General features: G+C 31.4%; 14 protein-coding genes and 4 pseudogenes across 18 annotated transcripts, besides 2 other annotated features; 8 read left to right on the top strand and 10 right to left on the bottom strand.

Moving 5' to 3' along the window:
• Positions 1-332: part of a mobile genetic element that runs on past the window's edge.
• Positions 333-785: 453 nt separating this feature from the next.
• Positions 786-1,634, top strand: TVAGG3_0074710 (uncharacterized protein; the record flags this gene model as incomplete). The annotated part of the gene is made up of 1 exon (XM_051221843.1): positions 786-1,634. One exon carries the CDS (start codon positions 786-788, stop codon positions 1,632-1,634), a length of 849 nt encoding a protein of 282 aa, XP_051106829.1.
• Positions 1,635-1,638: 4 nt separating this feature from the next.
• TVAGG3_0074700 lies at positions 1,639-1,880 on the bottom strand (annotated as a pseudogene). Its single transcript has one exon. A coding segment is annotated over exon 1 (242 nt).
• Positions 1,881-1,898: 18 nt separating this feature from the next.
• Positions 1,899-2,261, bottom strand: TVAGG3_0074690 (uncharacterized protein; the record flags this gene model as incomplete). Its single annotated transcript, XM_051221842.1, has 1 exon — positions 1,899-2,261. One exon carries the CDS (start codon positions 2,259-2,261, stop codon positions 1,899-1,901), a length of 363 nt encoding a protein of 120 aa, XP_051106828.1.
• A 139-nt stretch (positions 2,262-2,400) lies between these two features.
• Positions 2,401-3,219, bottom strand: TVAGG3_0074680 (phage tail repeat-like family; the record flags this gene model as incomplete). The annotated part of the gene is made up of 1 exon (XM_051221841.1): positions 2,401-3,219. The coding sequence occupies one exon, from the start codon at positions 3,217-3,219 to the stop codon at positions 2,401-2,403; it is 819 nt and encodes a 272-aa protein (XP_051106827.1).
• A 1,871-nt stretch (positions 3,220-5,090) lies between these two features.
• TVAGG3_0074670 lies at positions 5,091-6,222 on the top strand (annotated as a pseudogene). Its single transcript has one exon. A coding segment is annotated over exon 1 (1,132 nt).
• A 79-nt stretch (positions 6,223-6,301) lies between these two features.
• On the top strand, positions 6,302-6,901 carry TVAGG3_0074660 (annotated as a pseudogene). The gene has a single exon. A coding segment is annotated over exon 1 (600 nt).
• Positions 6,902-7,342: 441 nt separating this feature from the next.
• On the top strand, positions 7,343-8,331 carry TVAGG3_0074650 (uncharacterized protein; the record flags this gene model as incomplete). The annotated part of the gene is made up of 1 exon (XM_051221840.1): positions 7,343-8,331. A coding segment is annotated over one exon (989 nt), but the record flags the coding sequence as incomplete, so codon positions are not given.
• A 135-nt stretch (positions 8,332-8,466) lies between these two features.
• Positions 8,467-9,763, top strand: TVAGG3_0074640 (annotated as a pseudogene). The gene has a single exon. A coding segment is annotated over exon 1 (1,297 nt).
• Positions 9,764-10,632: 869 nt separating this feature from the next.
• Positions 10,633-19,868: a mobile genetic element.
• On the top strand, positions 10,939-11,370 carry TVAGG3_0074630 (uncharacterized protein; the record flags this gene model as incomplete). Its single annotated transcript, XM_051221839.1, has 1 exon — positions 10,939-11,370. The coding sequence occupies one exon, from the start codon at positions 10,939-10,941 to the stop codon at positions 11,368-11,370; it is 432 nt and encodes a 143-aa protein (XP_051106825.1).
• On the top strand, positions 11,391-11,654 carry TVAGG3_0074620 (uncharacterized protein; the record flags this gene model as incomplete). Its single annotated transcript, XM_051221838.1, has 1 exon — positions 11,391-11,654. The coding sequence occupies one exon, from the start codon at positions 11,391-11,393 to the stop codon at positions 11,652-11,654; it is 264 nt and encodes an 87-aa protein (XP_051106824.1).
• TVAGG3_0074610 (uncharacterized protein) lies at positions 12,929-14,053 on the bottom strand (the record flags this gene model as incomplete). The annotated part of the gene is made up of 1 exon (XM_051221837.1): positions 12,929-14,053. One exon carries the CDS (start codon positions 14,051-14,053, stop codon positions 12,929-12,931), a length of 1,125 nt encoding a protein of 374 aa, XP_051106823.1.
• TVAGG3_0074600 (Prim-pol domain family) lies at positions 14,385-15,241 on the bottom strand (the record flags this gene model as incomplete). The annotated part of the gene is made up of 1 exon (XM_051221836.1): positions 14,385-15,241. A coding segment is annotated over one exon (857 nt), but the record flags the coding sequence as incomplete, so codon positions are not given.
• Positions 16,240-16,905, bottom strand: TVAGG3_0074590 (uncharacterized protein; the record flags this gene model as incomplete). Its single annotated transcript, XM_051221835.1, has 1 exon — positions 16,240-16,905. The coding sequence occupies one exon, from the start codon at positions 16,903-16,905 to the stop codon at positions 16,240-16,242; it is 666 nt and encodes a 221-aa protein (XP_051106821.1).
• TVAGG3_0074580 (uncharacterized protein) lies at positions 17,444-18,142 on the bottom strand (the record flags this gene model as incomplete). Its single annotated transcript, XM_001297327.1, has 1 exon — positions 17,444-18,142. One exon carries the CDS (start codon positions 18,140-18,142, stop codon positions 17,444-17,446), a length of 699 nt encoding a protein of 232 aa, XP_001297328.1.
• Positions 18,226-19,125, bottom strand: TVAGG3_0074570 (uncharacterized protein; the record flags this gene model as incomplete). The annotated part of the gene is made up of 1 exon (XM_051221834.1): positions 18,226-19,125. One exon carries the CDS (start codon positions 19,123-19,125, stop codon positions 18,226-18,228), a length of 900 nt encoding a protein of 299 aa, XP_051106820.1.
• A 659-nt stretch (positions 19,869-20,527) lies between the features above and the next one.
• On the bottom strand, positions 20,528-21,364 carry TVAGG3_0074550 (uncharacterized protein; the record flags this gene model as incomplete). The annotated part of the gene is made up of 1 exon (XM_051221833.1): positions 20,528-21,364. A coding segment is annotated over one exon (837 nt), but the record flags the coding sequence as incomplete, so codon positions are not given.
• Positions 21,365-21,727: 363 nt separating this feature from the next.
• TVAGG3_0074540 (uncharacterized protein) lies at positions 21,728-21,943 on the top strand (the record flags this gene model as incomplete). Its single annotated transcript, XM_051221832.1, has 1 exon — positions 21,728-21,943. One exon carries the CDS (start codon positions 21,728-21,730, stop codon positions 21,941-21,943), a length of 216 nt encoding a protein of 71 aa, XP_051106818.1.
• Positions 21,944-21,967: 24 nt separating this feature from the next.
• On the bottom strand, positions 21,968-22,204 carry TVAGG3_0074530 (N-acetylmuramoyl-l-alanine amidase family; the record flags this gene model as incomplete). Its single annotated transcript, XM_051221831.1, has 1 exon — positions 21,968-22,204. One exon carries the CDS (start codon positions 22,202-22,204, stop codon positions 21,968-21,970), a length of 237 nt encoding a protein of 78 aa, XP_051106817.1.
• Between the last annotated feature and the right edge of the window lie 895 nt (positions 22,205-23,099).

Here is a 23,099-nt window from a genome sequence, read left to right as displayed (position 1 = left end):
GTAGTGAAGGATTTATGTGTATGGTTCTTATCTGCTTTAAGGTCTAAACATCCTGAAACCCATCCTGTATCGGCTTTAGTTTTTAAAATCTTCGATGTCCGTTCATGATACCATTCAACCCTTTCTTTAATTTCATTATCTTTTTCATCCACATATTCCTTATCTGCCTTCTTCTCTAACGCAGCAGCAACACAGTCCTTATCTGCTTTATTTTCAAGGCTAACGTTTAAGTCTGTTATTTCAGATATAGAATGTGTATGTCCAACGGCACTTTTCCTGTTTAAGGTTTCTTGTAAGTTTGTAATATTTGCAATGGTATGTATATGAGTCTTTTTAGAATATTCGTTTTCAGCTCTTGTCACTTCACTTGACATTTTATTGTCAACATATGTTTTGTCTGCTAGTTCAGGATGAGTATGTTCTTTTGTTGCATAAGCATTGTTAGCTCTTTCTTCTTCTTTTGCTATTGCATCGTCTACATATTCTTTGTCAGCTTTGTTGTCAACATCTGCTTTCAAAAGAAGTTCATTTATAGGTTTCTCGTTTAAAGTTCCTTTTGTTGGATTTATACAGACAGTATGGTTCTTATTGTCTTGAAACAGAAACTCATCTGTCATTGGGTTTAATGTCAGTTTTAAGTTTCCTTCTTTCAATGACTCAGATATCTTAGAATAGTTTGAAAAGTTTGTTGTGTTCTTATTTAGAGCTTGCATAATGAGTTGTCGGTTGTGTTGTATTTCTCTCATAGACGCTGTTTCATTTGACATTTTTATTCTAGATAAAATATGCTTTCAATAGAAAAAGAAAATTCAAGAGTTGCTACAACTAAACCATTAGATGAACTTTTTACTAATGTCGGTCAAAAGTTTGAGACAGATACCGTAAAGCATGAAGGCTATCGTTTTGACTACCCATTAAGATGGTTAAGAGACCCATCCGTCACAAAAGCTATTGGCTTTCGTAGAATGAAGTTCATTTCAGAAGCCATACATGGTTTCCCATTTACGGTCGGTTTTGAAGTTCGATACTATAACAAAGAAAAACGTATGTATGAGAAATTTGAACAGGGAAAACTTTTACAAGTTAGTTTGCTTGTAAACTTAGAAACAACTCTTCAAGCTTTTCAAGAAAAAATAAACGATATCTATATCGAATATGCAAAACAGTATAACATTGACGAAGGAGAATACCATCTCGATATTATTTATGACAGGAAAAATGCAACTGTTAAAATCAATAGAATAGAAGACCTTGGAGAAAACGTTTATATTTCTACAAAATATAACAACTTGGCATGGTATAGATTTATGAGGATGTTAAATCAGCCTGCAGCATATCCAGTACACCCGGACTATTATGAAGTCGAAAACCCTAATGGAACATATGAAAATATTTTCGACCAAGATGCTATTATTGTTCATGCTTCATTTTCTGGCGCCCAAAACTCTTTCTTATGCTTGGCAAATGACTTTTACGAAAAACCTACAAAGTTATATGAACCGCCGAGTGGAAGTATTTCAGACTTTCAAGTATGGTTTACTACAGATGGAAGAAAAAGAATAATTCCATTATACCATGCGTTTTACTTAGAACTTAGTTTCATATACAACTACTATCGAACGATAAAAATATAATTTTTTAATACGGTTGAGGTGTTGGATTTGGTTGCCAACTAGACTGTGGTGCAGGTTCAGGCTGTTGTATAACAGGAGCTTGTTCTTCTGGTTCAGGGTCTTTAGGTATAATACCAACAAACTGACCTACTCTTTTACCATATTTTTGACACCGTTCCATACTCCTCTTCCGACAGATTTTATTCCATTCCATATACCTCTTCCAACTCTTCTGAAGAAGTTTCCAATACTACTGAAGAAACCCATTTTACTATATGTAAAAATCTAATGTCCGCCTAGTCTCTTACGTTTCCTGTTGAGTTCCATAGCATTCTTTAACTGGAGCTCATACATTCTGTTTCTCCTCTGGTAGAAAACATATTCTGGGTCAACTCCTGTGTTCGCGTCATCTGCATAAAGTTGTTTATATCCCACTTCAGGGTTTGTATAAAACTCTTTCCATCTCATATTTGCATACCATGGTGGCAAACCTAACGCAGCGTCATTTGACATGGCAGTTTGCATTTGTACATCTGTTGGCACTTGACCATAGTTTGCCATTGCAGTTTGTATTCTAACTTCATTTGGAATATTCTCTGGGTTTGGTTGTCCAGGTTGCTGTGCATTCGCTAAGTTCTGTGCGTCCATTTAATATTAGATAAAAATATCTCTTACGAGTACATATACTGAACATTTGCAGGCATTGGTTCATCTTCATATTCTCTGTACTTTTCTGCCACGTCAAATAAATAAATGACACAATGGAAAAAACCTAAAACAAGTAGTCCTATTTCAAACCACATTTACTTACTAATAAAATTTCTTTGTTATGACACTTTCTCCAGTTTATAGGACCTCTCTCATATTCTATCTTGTCATATATAAACTCATAGTCATGTATGTCCTCTAACCATCTCATAACGGTTTCCAAACCACTTTTATCGGATGTAAAGTAAAAGCATGGATGGTTATGTATAACGTCTAAAGTTTCTAAAGAGTCTCTCAAAGTCCAGTCTACTTGGTATTGAAAATCCCATGTGTTAAAGAACGGCGGGTCCACTATAAAGAAAACATTTTCCTTGTCTTTATATTTTTCATACAAATCTGTCCAATGACATCTCACAAACTCTATACCCTCAATATATTTTTCTATGTCCTCTTTGAAAACATTTGTATAGTTAAGATATAAAACTTTTGACATAAGTGTTTCAATGTCATGAACTCTTATAGTACCACTATATAATAGTCTAGCAGATATACTATCCCAGTCTATATATTCTGCTTTTTTCAAAACCTCTCTCACAATATTTTTCTTATCTAATGGTATACGTTCCATCTTACCTATAGGTATCTTTTCTTTTAACTCTTTCAATATGTTGTTTGTGTCTGGAATATGTTTGAGACGGTCCATATAGTTGTCGAAGTCATTGCATATAATCTTTGAGTCTGGGAATATTGTATGACATAAATGGGATATATAGAAACTTCCACCGAACAAATCTACAAATGTTAGACCATTCGGTAGTTTCTTAAGTTCTCTCAATATAATATCTTTACATCTACTCTTATTTCCAAAGAACGGTAACGGTGGTTTTGTAAAATTCATTTATATATACCCAGATTTGCCTTACTTTTACCACTCCCCATGTAATTTCTGGGGAAAACGATAATTCATTTTTTTTTATGGATGAATAGATCGTTTTCCTAGAAAGGACCTCATATCTCTGGCTAAAAAGAGTGTCAGATCCTAAATAGATTATTGATCTAGTGTACAAATCCAATAAAAAGCCTATTTTTTTGGCTTTTTTTGGTGCTCATTTTTTCGAAGATCTACATGAATATGGGGAAACCATCGGATTTTTTTGGTTAACCCACATCTTCATGTAGTCTGGACTATCTTTCCTCGAAGGACCTCTTTACGGGTGTAAAAACTCATAAAGTTCTCAAAAGATTCATTCTCGATCTCCATGCTGAAAGAATTTACAATAAAAAAGAGATCTACGCATCAAACTACAGCCATAAATGAACTGAACCCCTAAAGCTCAGCTCTTAGTTTATCAAAAACGTCGAAATCCTTCTCATTGCAATCAAATTTTCTCAATAACTCATAAGAAAAATCGAATTTTGATTAAGCCGATGTTATAGGTATCACAAATACTACAAACTTGAGCAATATCGAAATTGCCAGCAAAAGTTTGAAATTGCATTGCTCATATTTGTTTTGTAAACTAAAAATCTGCTTATATTATTCATTAATTTTTTATATATTATTCATATACTTTAATAAAAACAATACTATTTCACCTTAAAAATGAATTTCATAAGTCAATATTATTTTTTTGAAAATGTATCAATTTTCGATTAAAACAACATGAGAATAAAATTTACGCAAAATTATTTTAAAAAATGGTTTTAAAAATTTACAATTGATTCAGAATAAGATTGCAAGAAGTTATGAAGTTTAATTTTAAGAAAAAAAATTCGGACATTATTCATGGATCTAAGTAATCTGATATTTGAGTATCAGCACTATGCATAAAACATATATTTATAGTTTTTTTGGATTTTTATGATTTTAAATATATTCAAATTTGGCAATCCAATAGATTTTTAAAAAATAGGTAAATAAAAATAGATTACATATGCAGCAGATTTAGAACATGAAACAAATCTTATAGTGACCCAAAAAAAATTCATGATCCAAAAAAGAAAAAAATTAGCTAAATGGGAATCAAACCTTGGCATAATGAATAATTATGTCGGATGTTTCCACTACACCGGCAGTTCGAAAAATACCCTTGGTGGTTCTATTTAATAGCTACTCCCAACGATAGGCGGTGTCCCCAGCTTTAGAGAGGTGGTAAAAGTAAGGCAAATCTGGGTAATAATAAAAATGTTTTTACCCGAAAAGTGACAGAAAAGTGACAAAGCATGAAAACATATATAATTTGTGAAAAGCGACACAAAAAGTGACATTTTTAAAAGTGGCATCATTAATATGATGTAAATAACAACGGTTTTGGTTTTGTCACCGGCTGGTCGGCTGGGGTTCGGTCCTCCTCTTGGGTCTTGGGCAAAATTTCTTAGGGCTAGAAGGGGCGCAGCCCCTGGAAGCCCCTCATACCTGACCTCAATTCCTATATTACCATTAATAAAAAGAATATATTTTATAATAGTTTCATTTCGAACATGTTAAAATTTATCTGCATTTCGAAAAATTTTATTATAAATGATAATATAATTTATTAAATTAATATATAACTTAGAACAATAAGTAACGGTTAAACTTCTACTGGTAAAGTTTACACTGGCAGAACTTCTACTGGTAGAGTTTACACTGGCAGAACTTCTACTGTTTCCCTCAAAATTGAATACTTTAGCAGAACTTCTACTGGTAGAGTTTATACTGGCAGAACTTCTTACGTAAAATTAAAACTAAGTTAAATTTATTTTTTTTTATTTTTTATTTTATAATAAATGAGTATAACAACTAATTCATTGAAATCTTTAAAGTTCACTAATTCAGAATTAGAAAATATTTTAGAAAATTTTGGAGACGGTTCTTATCCAACATATATGCAGAATGTGAAAGAGTTTTCCAGATTGTTGAATGAATTTAAATATAACGGACCAATTACTAAAAAGGCTATAATGAGATATTTATATCCCAAAAAAGTTGAAAAACAGGAGAATATTCCTCTTTATGGTCCAGAGGACCTGGGCTCAGAGAGCCTTGAAACACCTCCTGAATATTTTGAAGAAAAAATTAAACAAGATGAATATTATAACGATGAGATTGAGAAATTGGAACAATTAAGAAATGAAATAGATGAAAGAATTAGTGAATTGAGAAATGCTGAGAATGAAGTAGAGGGTTTAATGAATATCCCAGCTTCAGAATCAGAAGTTCAAAAATCACATGAGGAAAGATATAAAAATTACTTTTTGGAATCTACTAAAAATTTATTAGATGGTGATATTGACGAAACACTTTCAGAAGAAGGCACAAAATTTATTCGTAAACATAAGTTACAATTTATTGATAATGGAGAATACCCCTGTATCCTACTTTCACTTCCTCTTGATTCTGAAAAATTCAAAAAAGCACTGAAAAATGTAACATATGCAACAAATACGATTAAGAAAGAAGACCATGATATTTACACAAATTATTATTTAAATAAATGTACAGGTGTTGATAAAGTTTTTGATTTGTTAGATAAAATATCAAAAGAAACAATTGGTACATATAAAATTTTATGCGATTGTGGTTTCATTGTTGAAGATACCGTTGATGTTTCATATGAAAGAACAGCTCCGAAGGAGACGAAGTGAAATCTATTCCATTCGTTATTAAGAACATAAAAGATATGAAAACTATAAACATTATATTTATTCATTCATTTCAGAAAAAATGGAAGCAACACATAAATCATCTCGTCATCATTTCATAGCTATTCACACATTCCTTTTCAAAGTTGTGAAATTAAATAAGACAGGAATTAGATTTAATGTATCAGGTTACGCATTCTTGAGTAAATTAAAATGTATTCGTCACGTTGCAGATGATAAAAATTTGTGTGTTCTTAATTCATTTTATGGACTTTAGCCCTGGACTCTCTGAGTCTCGGACTTTAAAAAAAATAAACTTTATTTTTATTTATTTTTTAATTTTTATTCTTACATAAATGAACAAAAATGGAACAGCTAAAATGAATGATAATCAAATAGAGCGAAGGTAGAAGGTTATTTAAACGCTTCTATAACATTCCTGATGGTGTTAATCCTAAAACTCGTAGAAGTTATTTAAATGAAGCCAATAGATCATATGAAGGGTTTGACATTTCATCAGAAAGTGAGAGATTAGCGAGAATGTTAAATGTTAATATTGATTTTATTATTGTGATCCTCAACCAGAAGACGTAGACATTAACAAGGTAGACTTTCCATTAGTGGAATCAATAATGATAGATCCAGAATTTGAAACAGTAAATATTTTATTAACACAGAGTCCATGTGGAAAACTTCACGCTGACAGAATTACAGACGTTGAAGCACTCACAGGATATAAAGTTTGCCCCTTTTGCAAAGAAGAAGTATATTCTATCCGTGATGATCCAGAAAGGAAAAACCAAAGAAGATTTTTAAAACATTGTGAGAAATGTAAAGAAAATAATGGAAGATTAATTCAAGACGTTCAATTGCAAAAGACCCAGCAACCATATGCACCACATATTACGAAACAGAAGATATATCAATGGCTATTAGCACATAATTTGCAGGAATATTATAAACCAACAAGATATTATATTACTTTTGACTTCGAAACATTAGAGACTAAAGAAGAACTTCAACTTTCTGAATGTGCAACTTTGAACGCTTACTTAAAACCATTTATGGTATCATCAACTGTCAAAATAAAGCCGCAAAGCGGCGAGGTCGTAGACCGTGATAAAACATTTACGAGGAATTTTTGCTTAACATCAAGTGATTCGTTCATCTCTGATTGGATTGAATTTTTATTTTCAACCTGTTCATTAGTTGCTAAATCAAATATTGAACAATATGAAGAATTAATGAATACATTAAATGAGAAACAAAAGGAAGCAATGAAAGAGCTTTTAGATGAAGAATTTAATAAAGTGAATATCATTGGTTTTAATTCGGGAAAGTTTGATTTAAATTTAATTCTTCGTGATTTAAATACTGCAAAATGGAAGATAAAATCAATGCTGGGTTCTTCTTCTCAATTTAAGCAAGTCATAGTAAAGAAAACAAACTGTCCATATGAATTAAGATTTATTGACATCAGAAATTATATAGCGGGTGGAACATTAGACCAATTCACTCAAGATTTCGGAAACAATAAAACACGTGTTAAATCATTCTTCCCATATCAATTCATCACATGGGAGAATTACGAAGATGAATTATATAAAAAGGAACTATTCACTCAAGATTCATTTTATTCAGCATTAACTCAAGAAACTATATCCGATTCAGATTATCAAATATATCTCAATGATGCTAAAAATTTTGAGAATAGATTAGAATATTTTATTCATTATTGCAATAAAGACGTTGAAATTATGATTGACCCAATTGATAAAATTATTGAAGAAACATTTGTTTATAAAATTGACATGCTCCATAATCTTTCATTATCATCTAATGCATCAATGATTCGTTACGCGTTAGCATATAAGAACTTCAATCCTAACGAAACATATCCAGAAGAAGAAAATGTGGAATCAAGTTTTGAATTAACGAAAAAGTATTGGAAATATAAAATTGAATCATATAAGAAACAAGATGAAAAAGCAGAAAGAGATACTAAAAATAATGTTTCAATGGATGATTTTCAATACTATCACGATTTAATCCTTTCATCTAAATGCAAAATGTGTGGTAAAGCGTTTACATATGCAAATAAACCAACATTGGATAGAATCGATAATGAAAAACCACATACCAAAGAAAATTGTCAGTTAATGTGTTGTTATTGCAATGTCGTAAAATCAAATAAAGATGAAGATGTTCAACGTTTAAGAATCAATTTAAGAAATTATGCATTAAAAAATAATTTACCAATGACTTTAGATTCAGTTGAAGCTTATCACATTCTCCGTAATGGAATTACTGGTGGTTTATCAAATGTTCAACATAGAGTAATCTTAAAGGAATCACGCACATTAATAAACTTTCATATAATCCAGAAACTAAAACTGTATCAAATGAGGACACCACCAACATTATGACTCATTTCGTTGGTGTTGACTTTAATTCATTATATCCTTCATCATTTTCATCTAATCCTCATGATTTCATTCAATATACTGACCATAAAATGTATATGCCGGGAAGATTGAATGGTGTTATCATTTGTGATACAGCAACAAAGAAAGCAAAAGCTGGGAATTATTAGAAGAAAAATACTTTATTCGTGGCTGAAGTAAAGGGTCACATTGATGAAAAATACATTAATGATTACATAAACTTTTTACCGATAATAAGAAACTTAGATATTATCACAGATGAAAAAACAATTGGCAGTTTTATGTATAATTACATGAAATCAAACAATTTACCAGTTGACCAGAAACAGAGAAATTAACTCAGTTAGCATCAACACACAACCAATATCAACCATTTTCTTCTTATTATCTTGGTATCTAATAGACAGATTTCATTTTATCATCGATGATATTCAATCAATTTTAACATTTACGAAAAATACTTGTTTTAATGAATTTGCGAACAAATTTATGAACGAAAGACAAAAGGCTGAATTAGAAGGAAATAAAGGAAAAAGTTTATTTTGCAAAATTTCACTTAATGGATCATATGGTTACGATGCAATGAATACACAAAATTACGCAAAGACTAAAATAATGAATGCACAGAGGGCACGCGTTGCATGTATGTCAAATAAGTTTAAAAACATAAGAGAAATAGGTGAAGATACATATCAAGTGATGCTTAAAGATAGATTTTATAGATGTGATACATGTTTACAAGAGGCATTCTTCACTTTAGATAACGCAAAATACTGGTATTTAGTTTTCATTTATGATTTTATGTATAAATGCATGAATGTTAATCGTTTTCATTTCATTGAAGGTGATACTGATTCATCTTATTGGGCAATCGCTGGCGACCCAAATCTTCCTAACACTCAAGCATTTCAAGCGATTGTAACCGATAAAAAATTTTATGATAAAAACATTTTCAAATTCGCACCTTTTGATTTCTTCTGTTTTGATGAGAAATTTAAACCTAAATTAAAGAATAAAGCTGAAGAAAAAGCACATGAGAAAAAATTATTGGGTTTAGCAATTGAGAAACAAGGTGATAACATGGTTGCTTTATGCCCTAAGTGTTATACATCATTCAACGGTTCAATTGATGGAAGTGATTTTAAAAAGATTGCACAAAAAATGAAGGGTGTTAGTTTAAGACAAAATAAGCAATTAACACCTAAAAAATATTTGGATATAATAAATGATAAAGTGATATTTGATGGTCAAAATATTAATTTACAACTTAAAAACGGGTCAATGACTCGCTTAACAATCGGTAAGACTGCATTAACAGGAGCACACACTAAGGCTGTATGTTGTGAAAATGGATGTTGTATGCCATTTATTTAATGAAATGCCACAGAAGAGACAAAAGGAACCGTTAATGATGGTTTTGATACTATGATTCAAAGAGGTGGGCACCCTTAAACATTTATTTTATTTTTATATAAATGAATAGCGTAGATTTAAAAAATTTAATTGATGATTTAGTATTTAATCAAAATTTTCTTGATTATTATGATTTAAAAGCATATCTCCAAAAATATGATAACAATATAACGGGTGATGATATGGAATATTATTATCCATATTATAAAAATGAAATTTTGAAATATCATGATAAAATAATTTCTAAAATTAAAGACAAAATTAAAAATAATGAATATACAAAGGGAAAAACTAAATTACAACTTAAACAATTGAAAGATTTCAAAAATAAAGTATTAACAGAAGAAGATATTGATGAATTATATAAATTATATAATCATGAGCCGCAAAAAACAAAGGCGCAAAACGCCCAGGTCCTTCAGACCATAAATGAAGCACAAGCTTTAGTTTATGATTCATTAGTTAAACCATATTCAGCCCGACTTTTAAATGAAGATCAACTTTTGGAATTCATCCTTCAACATAAACTCGAAGCGGGAAAGTATATCAAACCTTTATATACAGCATATTTAAAACAAATGAATAGAATACATCCAGAATTAATGAAGGGGGGAATGAAATCCAAAATCAAAGCAGATAAAATTAAACCACTTGCAACACCAAAACCTCCAACGACAGTACCGCCTCCTCCTTCAGTTAATCCTTCATCATTCACTTTATTATATCCATTTCAAACATTAAAGAAACAAAAAGATTTTAAAAAGGATTTCAAGATATTAAATAAACCAACTGACCCAAAAATTCAACCGTTAAAGGAAAAATTTAGTCGCCCTTCATTTGCACCATATCCATATTCATACGAAATCGATCATTTAGAATATTCAAAAGGAAACGTTACTTATTTATTTGCCATTAACATTAACACTAGATATTTATATTGCATTCCGGTGAAAGGGAAAACAGAACAGGAAACAAGAAGAGCTATACAATACTTACTAGATCATGAAAGAGTGGATAATATAAGGGGTGATGGTGATAAAGGATTTCAGGCAACTATGACTCATTATTTCCCACAAATTAATTTTTACTTCTCATCCTCTCCATATACGTTTCATAATAAAATAGTTGATGCGGTAATGAGAACTCTTAGAGATGCGTTAGGGGTTAACGGTCAGATATACTGGGATGGAAATCATGACTCCATCATACAGCAGTTAGTATATTATTACAATAATACATGGCATAGAACTATAAACATGAAACCAGTGGAAATGAAAAATGATATTTCAAAAGAATGGGAATATATTAGAAAGCAAATGGAAAGGTTAAATGATGTTAAACGTGAACAAATTAATTCGGGGCTCATGAATTTTAAACAAGGGAATAAAGTTTTGATTCATCTCGATTATGGAAAAACTGATAAATCAATGACAAAAAGAAGACGAAGATTTGACACAATAGCTGAATTTGTTAGATATATTAACGGCAATGCATTAGTTGAAGTTGACAATAAATTAATAGAAATTCCGATTTATTTTATGACTCCATTATATTTAAATAATATTTAATTTTTTTTATTTCGTAAGAAATGAGTGACAACAAAGCAGTCAAGAGTCCAGACGATGAATATAAAAAGAAACTAAACAGAATTAAATCAAAAATATGCTATTACAAAAAGAAGCCGCAATGTGGTGGGGTTGAAAACGATAAAGAAATAATCGAAAAATTAGAAACTTACCGTTCAATCCTTAAACTGAGTGAAGCAAAAATAAAAGAATTTAATAGAATAAATAAATTGATTGGAAGAGATGAATTTAATAAAGATGAATTTTTAAACTCTATCCAAATTTAATTTTTATTCCTCTTCGACAACATCTCTCTTTCCATCATTATTGCATAACCACATTTTCTCACTTTTAGTGGTTTGTTATTTTTAACATGTTCTTGCATCATTTTTATCATTTCCTCCCTTGTTATGATTCGTGGTAAATTTTGAGCTTGTGGGGTATCCATTTATGATAAAAATAAAAATTTGTTATCAGTTATTTTATCGTTAATGGTTTCGGGTTATTCAATAATTAATTATTTTTGAAGAACTGAAGGGGTCACCAGGTCACCAGGTCACCAGGTCAATGTACTTCTCTGAAAAAATGAGACAACATGACATTTTGACAACACAGGAGGAAGGCAGTTATGAATTATTTTTGAAGAACTGAAGGGGTCACCAGGTCACCAGGTCACCAGGTCAATGTACTTCTCTGAAAAAATGAGACAACATGACATTTTGACAACACAGGAGGAAGGCAGTTATGAATTATTTTTGAAGAACTGAAGGGGTCACCAGGTCACCAGGTCACCAGGTTAATGTACTTCTCTGAAAAAATGAGACAACATGACATTTTGACAACACAGGAGGAAGGCAGTTATGAATTATTTTTGAAGAACTGAAGGGGTCACCAGGTCACCAGGTTAATGTACTTCTCTGAAAAAATGAGACAACATGACATTTTGACAACACAGGAGGAAGGCAGTTATGAATTATTTTTGAAGAACTGAAGGGGTCACCAGGTCACCAGGTTAATGTACTTCTCTGAAAAAATGAGACAACATGACATTTTGACAACACAGGAGGAAGGCAGTTATGAATTATTTTTGAAGAACTGAAGGGGTCACCAGGTCACCAGGTCACCAGGTTAATGTACTTCTCTGAAAAAATGAGACAACATGACATTTTGACAACACAGGAGGAAGGCAGTTATGAATTATTTTTGAAGAACTGAAGGGGTCACCAGGTCACGAGGTCACCAGGTCAATGTACTTCTCTGAAAAAATGAGACAACATGACATTTTGACAACACAGGAGGAAGGCAGTTATGAATTATTTTTGAAGAACTGAAGGGGTCACCAGGTCACCAGGTCACCAGGTTAATGTACTTCTCTGAAAAAATGAGACAACATGACATTTTGACAACACAGGAGGAAGGCAGTTATGAATTATTTTTGAAGAACTGAAGGGGTCACCAGGTCACCAGGTCACCAGGTTAATGTACTTCTCTGAAAAAATGAGACAACATGACATTTTGACAACATAGGAGGATTAATGCAAAAATAAATTCCAATCATACTTTATAAAGCTTCATTTACGGGTATTTCATCGTCAGTAAATGAATCCTCATTATCGTTTGGTTCAACTTGTTTATATAATCCTTTCATTTCTTCTTTCAAAACATAATACCATGTCTGTTTACCATCTATTTTTCTTTGTTTCCTTTCACATTTATCCTTAATACTCATTTGGAAATTCTTGTCTTTCATGTCTGATGGTTTGCAGAATAGAGCATTTTTACACGTCATACCCGCACACAATTCATCATAATGTGTATTTATCCATACATCTAAAGGATTTGTTGATAATTCAATTAAATCTTGTTTGGCTTCAGTCATCGGAATGATTCGTACATTAAATGATGAAAGGTCGTAATTGATAAAATACGTCAGTAAATTATCATAAAATTCCTTTGTGCATGAATTCATCAAATTCTTGAAGTAATTAAATTGACCCTTGAATTTACCATTGACCCTTAAAACCACGTATCTTCTGTCTCCAACTTCAATTTTGACAGGGTAGACGTTGTTAGTTACGAAAATGAAGTTTGCAACATTCTGAGCTGTTCTTCTGGGTTGATTCTTTTCATTAATTCTAATCTCATTATCCGTTATAATTGATTTCAAAGCGTTGAAGTTTGCGAGTCTGTCTTCACCTACATTCTTGAGTTCATTAAGTACAAGAAACATTTTATTCTCAACTACTGAATTGAAATTACCCGTTAGCTCACTTATTTCAGTAATGTTTTTACATGAATAACCGGCGAGAAGTTCAGAAATAATGTCTGTAAATCTGTTTTTACCTGTTCCCTGAAGTCCTTTCAAAATAATTGCTGTTTCATTCTTGATTCCAGGATGTTGAATCATTGATGCAATCCAGCCGAGAAGGTATTTATACACTTCATCGTTATTATCACAAATGGCTTCTTTAATGAAATTCATAAACATCTCAATTTTTGAGTAATCAGGCTTTTCGAGAATGTTGTATTTATAACCTTGAAACGTTGAGAAAACATCTGGAGAATCAGATTTAAAGCAAACACCCTTAACAGTTAATGAAGACAATTGATTTAATAGTACATCCCATGCTGTTATTGTTTTACCTTCTTCTTTAAATAATTTAATCATTTTGAGTGACTCTTTCATTTTTGATTGAAGAACGAATGATATTTGATTCATTTTGTCGTGGATATTATAGTCCTTTTGAATGAAATATTTGTTTCCACAATCTACAAAACGGATTACACGTGATAAATCCTCAATTACTTCAGAACTGTTTTTATACTGATGATTTTCAGCCTTGCGTCTAATATCCGTTATCAAAAACGAGTCATCAAGTTTGATATCAAATGTTATTTTTGGCTTACGTAATAAAGGTAAAACATATTCATCATAATATTCCTTTTGATAAAGTTTTAGAATCTTCACTAAAACAAATGGAGAAGTCATTAAATGTGCATATCTACTACGTGCTTTTTCAAAATTACTTTTTGCATTTTCTGTTAAGCTGCAGAAGTTATAAACGTTATCGTATGCTTCATTAATTAAATGATTAGGTAACGAATTAATTGCTTGAAACAGTGTGAATAATGTAACTTCTTTTTCCAAATTCATGTTTCCACCGTCATTATGTACTTCAAAATCACAGATGCCATCAACTATGCTCTGGGCAAGTTTATCGTCAATGTTTACATCTTTGTTTTCATTCATGATAGTCTTTATTTCTTTGTTCTTCTGTTCAACTCTTACCTTAATATTCAAATCATTTAATATATCATTCACTGTTCTAGTTAATGTTGAATCATAACTTCCACGAATGAATGAGTATGTATTGATTGGTTCTGTTGCATTCTTGCGAACTCTTGAATCAGCCATAACCACTAAAGAACGCTTTGAATCATCCATAGAAGTCATGATATCAATATCATAATCATTGCAGGAATAACATTTAATCATTCTGTTCGAGGTTGAATAGAAGAAATTAGTGTTGCAATAAATGTGAAGACCTCCTGAAGCGGTTTTAACGATAACATCTTTATCCGAAAGTTTTGATAAAATATCTTTTCTAACTGTTTCTTTAAGTTCATCATTGTATGATTTATTGATATCAACATCTATAATTGTTAAATTTGAAATTTTATTTACTAATAAAGCCATACCAGTTTTCCTTCCTCTTCCTCCATCGTGTTTGAGATAGTTATGTAAATCAATCTTGTTTTCACCAATTCTTTCGTTGAGGGTTTTAGTTTCTGCCACAACTAATTCTTCAGCTAATGAATCAATAACTTTTTCATCAGAAACAATATAGTTGCTGTTGTTGTTTGTTGCTGTCATTTATATAGGAATAAAAAAATAAAAATAATTTTAAAACTAACTTTATTTTTGGACTGCATCATATTTCCTGTGTTGTTGTCAAAATGTCATGTTGTCACACTTTTTCAGAGAAGTTAAATTACCTGGTGACCTGGTGACTCCTTCAGTTCTTCAAAAATAATTCATAACTGCCTTCCTCATTAATCCTGCGTGAATTTTGTATAAAAAAACAACCGTCTGAATTCCGGCGGTTGCTATATTCTTCACAAAACATTTACGATGAAGTCATGACAAAGCATATACGATGAAATCATGACAAAGCATATACGATGAAATCATGACAAAGCATATACGATGAAGTTTATTTCCTGTGTTGTTGTCAAAATGTCATGTTGTCTCATTTTTTCAGAGAAGTACATTGACCTGGTGACCTGGTGACCTGGTGACCCCTTCAGTTCTTCAAAAATAATTCATAACTGCCTTCCTCCTGTGTTGTCAAAATGTCATGTTGTCTCATTTTTTCAGAGAAGTACATTAACCTGGTGACCTGGTGACCTGGTGACCCCTTCAGTTCTTCAAAAATAATTCATAACTGCCTTCCTCCTGTGTTGTCAAAATGTCATGTTGTCTCATTTTTTCAGAGAAGTACATTGACCTGGTGACCTCGTGACCTGGTGACCCCTTCAGTTCTTCAAAAATAATTCATAACTGCCTTCCTCCTGTGTTGTCAAAATGTCATGTTGTCTCATTTTTTCAGAGAAGTACATTAACCTGGTGACCTGGTGACCTGGTGACCCCTTCAGTTCTTCAAAAATAATTCATAACTGCCTTCCTCCTGTGTTGTCAAAATGTCATGTTGTCTCATTTTTTCAGAGAAGTACATTGACCTGGTGACTCCTTCAGTTCTTCAAAAATAATTAATTATTGAATAATCCGAAAACATTAATGATAAAATATATTTTTGGTCATGGGCTATGCCCCGCCACGTTGCGTCTTTATGACAAAAATAAATGGTTCATTTACTCACAATATTTTTGTACAAAACAACCCCAAGCTTTTAACTTCTTTTCTGCAGCTTCTAATGCTATCTTTGCGAGTTCATATTCTCTAAATTCTCTCTTTAAATTTTCTTGTTCCCATTGGTCTAGTTCGAATGGAGAATCTCTATAACCATAACATAACTCACGTTCATGTTCTAATTGTTTTTCGCACATTTTTCCAACTTCTTGTTCGAACAAAGGTTTATCATTCTCTACTGTATCTTCGAGTTCTTCTTCATCTAATTTCTCATGAACTTTCTTGTCTATGGAGTCCATAATATCTTTGACATAAAATGCATACTTTACAGAGCACCATTCAGCAACAAAATGAACGAGGTCAGGATGTATGTAAATACCTTTGAATTCATTCATGACACCCTTTGTAAGCTCATAAAATGCTTGTTTTGAGGTCGAGCCACTTTTGGCTCCACCATATTCGTTCATCCAAAACTCAAGAATTTCCTGCATTTTAGTACTATTGAGAAATCTGTTTAAATGGTTTAACTTTCCCGCTTCTCTTGCCATCTTTGTTGCATTAATGTAACCATCCTTGTCTCTACGTAAGACTTCAATACCATTATAAGTGCCTTTTGTGAATGTTTCACCATTAGATTTGTTCGTGAATGTTTTTGCTTCGACCGACATTACTGTTCTTACATACAAAATAAAAAAATAAATAAAAATAATTTTAAAACTAACTTTATTTTTGGACTGCATCATATTTCCAGGACTGTTGTCTAAATGTCATGTTGTCTCATTTTTTCAGAGAAGTTAAATTACCGAGTGACACATGGTGACATAGTGACACCTTCAGTTCTTCAAAAATAATTAATTATTGAATAACCCGAAACCATTAACGAAAACATTAACGGAAACATTTATTTCTGCAGTTCATCCATTACTTCATTACCTAATTAATTACATTAATTACATTTATTTCTGCAGACATAAAATATGAACAGATTGACAATATTGAATTTTTGGAATTTTGGTTTAAATATCCCGATGGAAAAAAGATTGAAGTTAAAGATAAAGCTGATACTATAACAAAAACAATTACAATGACCGATCCAGATAGTGGGGAACAAAAAGAAATAAAACAAACGATAGAAACTGGTGAAAGGTCAATTATTATCGATTATGATTCAAAGGATTATTATTCGATAATGTTAATGCTTGAATATTAAATAGCCTTAACAAAGAATTTTTCAAGTGATATTTTATATTCATCAACTATTTTATTGTATATGTTATTATAAGTTAAATGTAGTTCAGTTGTTGTTCCGTTCTTTGATATCTTAATTGTGCTAATATCCTTTATAGGATTTATTTTTGCAACTGTTCCGCAGCATGAAACCTCATCATCTATGAAAAATTGAATCTTAACGTCTGAATCTTGAACATCACAAAGAATGGCGATAATGTGAATTAATGATTCATAAGGTAAAATAATTAAACCGGATTGATCAATTAAATTTATTATTGAATTATAATTATTAATTATTATATCACGGTAAATTTTCATTAATTCAGAATTAATGTCTACTTTATATGGCGCATTGCGACTGGAATCGTAGATTCCTGGGTTCTCGATGTTTGATGAAAGAGGTGGGGGGTATGTTGGATATGTGGGGATTTCAACGGGTTCTTTACCGGGTTCAGATAAAATGATTGGGTCTTCATCTTCTTTATTTTGCTCCTCCTCTTTCTTTGGTAAGTCACGAGTTAATAAATTTGGTTGAGTTGCTGACCTTGTTAATTCAGGGCTAACATTAACTTTAACATTTTGAATAATTCGTGATTTATCATCATTTACGTTATAACCAACCGTAATCTCTGCTTTTGCGTTTGTGTTCTTTTGACTTGTGAAACGTCTTCTCATTTATAATTGAATAAAAAAAGAAAAATATATTTAAAGTTTTATTTAGTTGTTACGGCAATATCCCAAGGTTCATCCTTGTTTGCTTATACTTTCTTTGTAACTGCACCAATTATGTTATTGATAATGATTTGAGTTTCTTCCAGTCTTATTTTATCATTTACAATATCTTTAATCATTTCATTACATGCATTCTTAAAACCATCTGATTTTTCTAATTTACGTCTATCACTTTCTTTAATTAAATCAAAGTTATAACCTTGTTGAGAATAAAGTGGTTTCTTTATCAATTCCTTGAACGCTTCTGAAAGTGAAGATGAAGAAATTCTTGCCACTTGAATTGGTTTCAATTCTGCTTTCATTGCTTCTTTCTGTTCATTGAACACTGGATCGAATAAAGCAACTTTAAAGAATTTCTTAGCTGGAATTTCAGGTCTCAAATTTGCATATTGACCATCAAACTGATTAACATATTGAGGTAATCCGTTTGGTCCTTCTTCAATAGCGTTTAATTCTTCATTGAAATAAGAATATGGATTATGACGGTATGAAAGAATTGGTCCATCTTTACTGTCTCCGATATGTTGTTTAACAGCTTTTCCATTTACATCAAATTTCATAGGATAACGTTCATTATATGCTTTACGTTTAGGATAATCCGTCATTGTTAATTTATACCCATTTATGACTTTAATATTTCCTTGACCATCAGTAACAAAGACTTCATTTATTCCATCAGGCTTTCCATTTGGTCCTGTAATGTCTGCTTCATGTGCTTCCCAATTTGGTCCATGACGTTTGGCATATGCTTGAGCTTCTGGTAATGTTAAAACGTTTCTCATTTGTTTAACATCCTTTTGAAGACCGGCAACAATGTGGACTAATTTTTTCATTCCGTCTGGAACTTTCATAGTTCTATTATATGCACCCTTTTTGTTTGTCCCTTGTTTTAATGGAACCTGTAGAAGATTTGCAATTTCTGTCATGTTTAATTATAAATAAAAAATAAAAATTAATTATAAAAAAGTTATTCGAATTTAATGGAACCTTTATTTAAATCAACTATTATTTTTCCATGTTCTCCTAATTGTTGATATTGTGTGCAAAGTTCATTAATGCTCATTGGTAAATTCACTTGATAAAGCATAACGTTCAACTGTTGACGACTAAACCCACTGAAAATGAAAAGGGTTGATAGATTTGATTTAATGTTTGTACTTAATGCTTTGAAATATTGAACAGCCATAAAGAATGAACACTGAATGTGTCGACATTGAGTTAATAACTGATTAAAATATGATTTCTCATTAGTTATTAGTTTTGATTTCACGGCATCATCTAGAAAAATGAGTGAATGCAAAAATTCTTTATCAAAATTTGAAATAGAAAGTGTTTCAAATAATTCATCCCGTTGTTTATCAATAATTTTATCCTCTAATCCTTGCTTCTTGATTGTATTATATAACTCTTTATACATTAAAAAGTTTTTCAAATAATCTTCCGCTTCTTCTTGTGATAAATAAATAATTGGAATTTTGATTAAATGCTTTAAAGATTCAAATGTATCATCTGAAGGTGAACCTGAACGGTTGATATAAATTAACACATGTGAATAGGGGGAAGTGTTAGCAATAATGATAATTTGTTTTAATATCGTTAATGTTTTGCCTTTATTTTGTTTACCAATTGCCGCAGTGATTGAATTTAAGTAACATTCAGAATATGGAATTTTCATTAATTTTTCCTTAGATAGAGCATTTCTATTATCACTCAATGCTTCATTAATCATATCATCTACGTATGTATTATATACTCCCGCTAATTCTTCATAAGGGGTGGATGAATTTAAATCCATTTAATCAAAAATAAATTTATAATTTTAAACATTTCTATTCATCAATATTTCATCATATGAACTTCTATACTGTGGTGGTGTACCTGTTGGATGATATTTCAAACCTTCATCCGGTGTCCATGTCCAATACGTAGTCCTAGTAAACCAAACCTGAGGAGGATTTGTCACCTTTGAACAGTAAGTGTCATTTACACCCTGAATGATTGGATAAGCTTTCACTTGTACTGTAACTTGTGAGTTGAAAGTTTCTAATCCATCAAAGAATATACCCGCTCCATCACGTTGAACTGGAATAGTGCATAAGAATGAAGTTTGGTCTTTCCATGTTCTAGCTAATGGTGTGCCATCATCATCATTCAGTGTCTAGTTAATGAGTCCTCGTATTCTTCTGTGCATTCATTCACTCCATCTAAATCAGAAGCTTGAAGCATACGTGTAAAGAATATGTCACCCACTGTGGTCATCGCTTGATCGGGGAAGTTTCTGGAATCTATAGTGACCTGAAGACCTCGAAGCATTGGATTTTCTAAAACTGTTCTTTGCATTGCATTCTTCGGAAATGTTAACACAACATCTGTAACATTATGAAGAGCGTATGAGAAATCTGAGCTGATACCTTCAGGAGTGATGCAACCTCCATTTAGTGAACGAACGTCAATATGTTGAGCTGGAATCATGAATGGATCTTCCTTACTGAATAAACGTGGTATTGCTTTAACTGATTCTTCAATTAAACCGTATCCTGGTGTAATGCATTTATCCTCTAAAACTTCCATCTTTGTGCATGAAATAATAACGTCATCAACTGTTGCGTCAGCAGTTGTCTCGGCTAAGCTTGTAATTAATTTGGCAGGAAGTCCGATTTGTTGGAATTTGCGATCGTATTTATAAACATGATTCATAATCTTTTCATAATTTGCATCAGTTATCTTTTCATAAACATAATTTTGTAAATCTGCAACTCTTAACGGGTCAACCTGGCAAAATACCAAAGTATCCCTGAAAACATAATATTTCAAAATGATATCACCAAATGATTTGGGATAATCATCGAACGCCTGAAATGCTAACAAATCATTTACTGGAATAATCATATCAAAAGTGACATCAACTTCTTCATTTGCTCTCTTGAAAACTTCTGAGGGGTCAATATATTTACCACATACTGAGTTATCATATTTTTGAACATTATTATATAACGAATGAACAAACTTTTTAACTTTCCTTTCTGATTTTGGTTTATATGTTGCAAATGCGAAAGATTCACGGGCGCAATCCATCTGAAGATAACCGGCATCACCTCTTTCGGTTTCTACTTCTAATTGTTTAAAGCTTTGATTTGATGATTTGTAACCAACGAATAAACGCATGCATTTAAAAGCGGCATCACATGTGAAAGCTTTATTTGAAACTAGAGTTGCTTTAACTTTGCGTTTAATATATGTGTCACCTAATTGGTTCACATCATGAGCCGGATTTGTAATTCTTAAATGAGTTTGTTTATCAGCAAAATATGGAGCATCAGAGTCATAGCATGAACTTTCAAGTTCTCTATAATATCTTCTACCGTCATTCTTTGCGAATATTTCATTTATCTTTTCGAATGAATGAAATACATTTCCATTAATCGGTTTAGTGTTTGGCACCAAATAGTTAGTCGTCATTTATTAATAAATAAAAAATCAAAATTAAAAGATGAAAATGAATTTTTAATTTTAATGAAATAATCAACTATGGCTGCAGGTATATTTAAGAAACTGTGGGATAAAGTAAAAAGAGGAGCGCATAAAGTTTGGGAAACAATGAAGAAAGGAGCAAATTGGATATTTAAGAATAAAGAAGCAATTAGTGACGTTGCTGAATCAATAACGCCAAAAGCCGCCCCAATAAGAGAAATATTAAATAAAGGAGAAAAAGTTTATCAAAGACTTCAACCGATACTAAGATAAAAATAATATTTATTTATTTTTCCACTATCTACCTCCTATTTTATTAAGTATTCCTTCAGCTATTCCACCAACTGCGTTACCTGCTTGTGCTCCCATCGCCGGATTACCTGCTTTAGTACCTAATACTCCACCTATGATAGTTCCTGCCGTTTTCGCTACTGGTGCCAAAAAGTTTGCAACGGGTTTAATAATATTTTTATGAACCCAACCTGCAGCTTTCTTAATTCCATCCCATAATTTTTTAAAGAATCCTGCCGCCATTTCTGATTTAATATTAATTAAAAAATATATTTCATCACATATATTCTAATTTTTAATTAATGATAAATGAAACCAATTTTAAAAATAAATGAAACAGAGGAGGAAGAAATAAATGAAAGTGAAGATGTTCAAAATAAAATAAACATTGTTAAACCCATTACTGAAACAAAAATTTTTTCATCTGTTGAAGAATTTAATGACTATTACGCAAAGAATAAAAAATTATTTGAAGAATTGACAACATGTAAATTGAATAAAATGTTTAAAGTTGATGGTTTCAAAATTTCAAAAATAAAAGGAGTGATTAGTTTGAAATCTATTCCGTAATCAAGAATCACTTCATTAATGAAAATTGAGTCTTTAACAAAAAGAATAGAAATTATTGAAGAAAGAATGAATCAAATAATTGATTTCATAAATTCAAATAATCATTAGTTTCTTAAAGTTCTATGTTGATTCTGAGACAAGAATTTTTAAAGTTTATTTTTTATTTCATTATGGTAGTGAATCTTTCATTCATGAAAATAATTATTTCTAATTTCTTTTACTCGTTTATGGGGTCTTTGATTATGACTCCATTGATTCCATTCATGATTTAAAAAAAAAAAAAAGGTAGTGGGGCTTCCAGGGGCTGCGCCCCTTCTAGCCCTGAAGATGTTTAGTATAAATGAAGTTTAGAGGACATACATGACTATGAGTTTAGATATGACAAGATAGAATATGAGAGAGGTCCTATAAACCGGAGAAAGTGTCATATAAACATCTGTCATTTTACTCAGAATTTTATACAGAATTCGGCAAAAATATATTTTAGGTGAAGAGTTGAGATCTCACCTGTTTTTTCACCTAATTTTTCACCCCATATGTCCTTACTGAAAAAGTATGTGTTCCATCT

Source organism: Trichomonas vaginalis, chromosome IV (genome assembly GCF_026262505.1).
Source record: "Trichomonas vaginalis G3 chromosome IV, whole genome shotgun sequence".
In the NCBI taxonomy this organism is placed as follows: domain Eukaryota; phylum Parabasalia; order Trichomonadida; family Trichomonadidae; genus Trichomonas; species Trichomonas vaginalis.
Note: the sequence above shows the minus strand (reverse complement) of the source record. Positions and strands in the feature narration are given on the sequence as shown.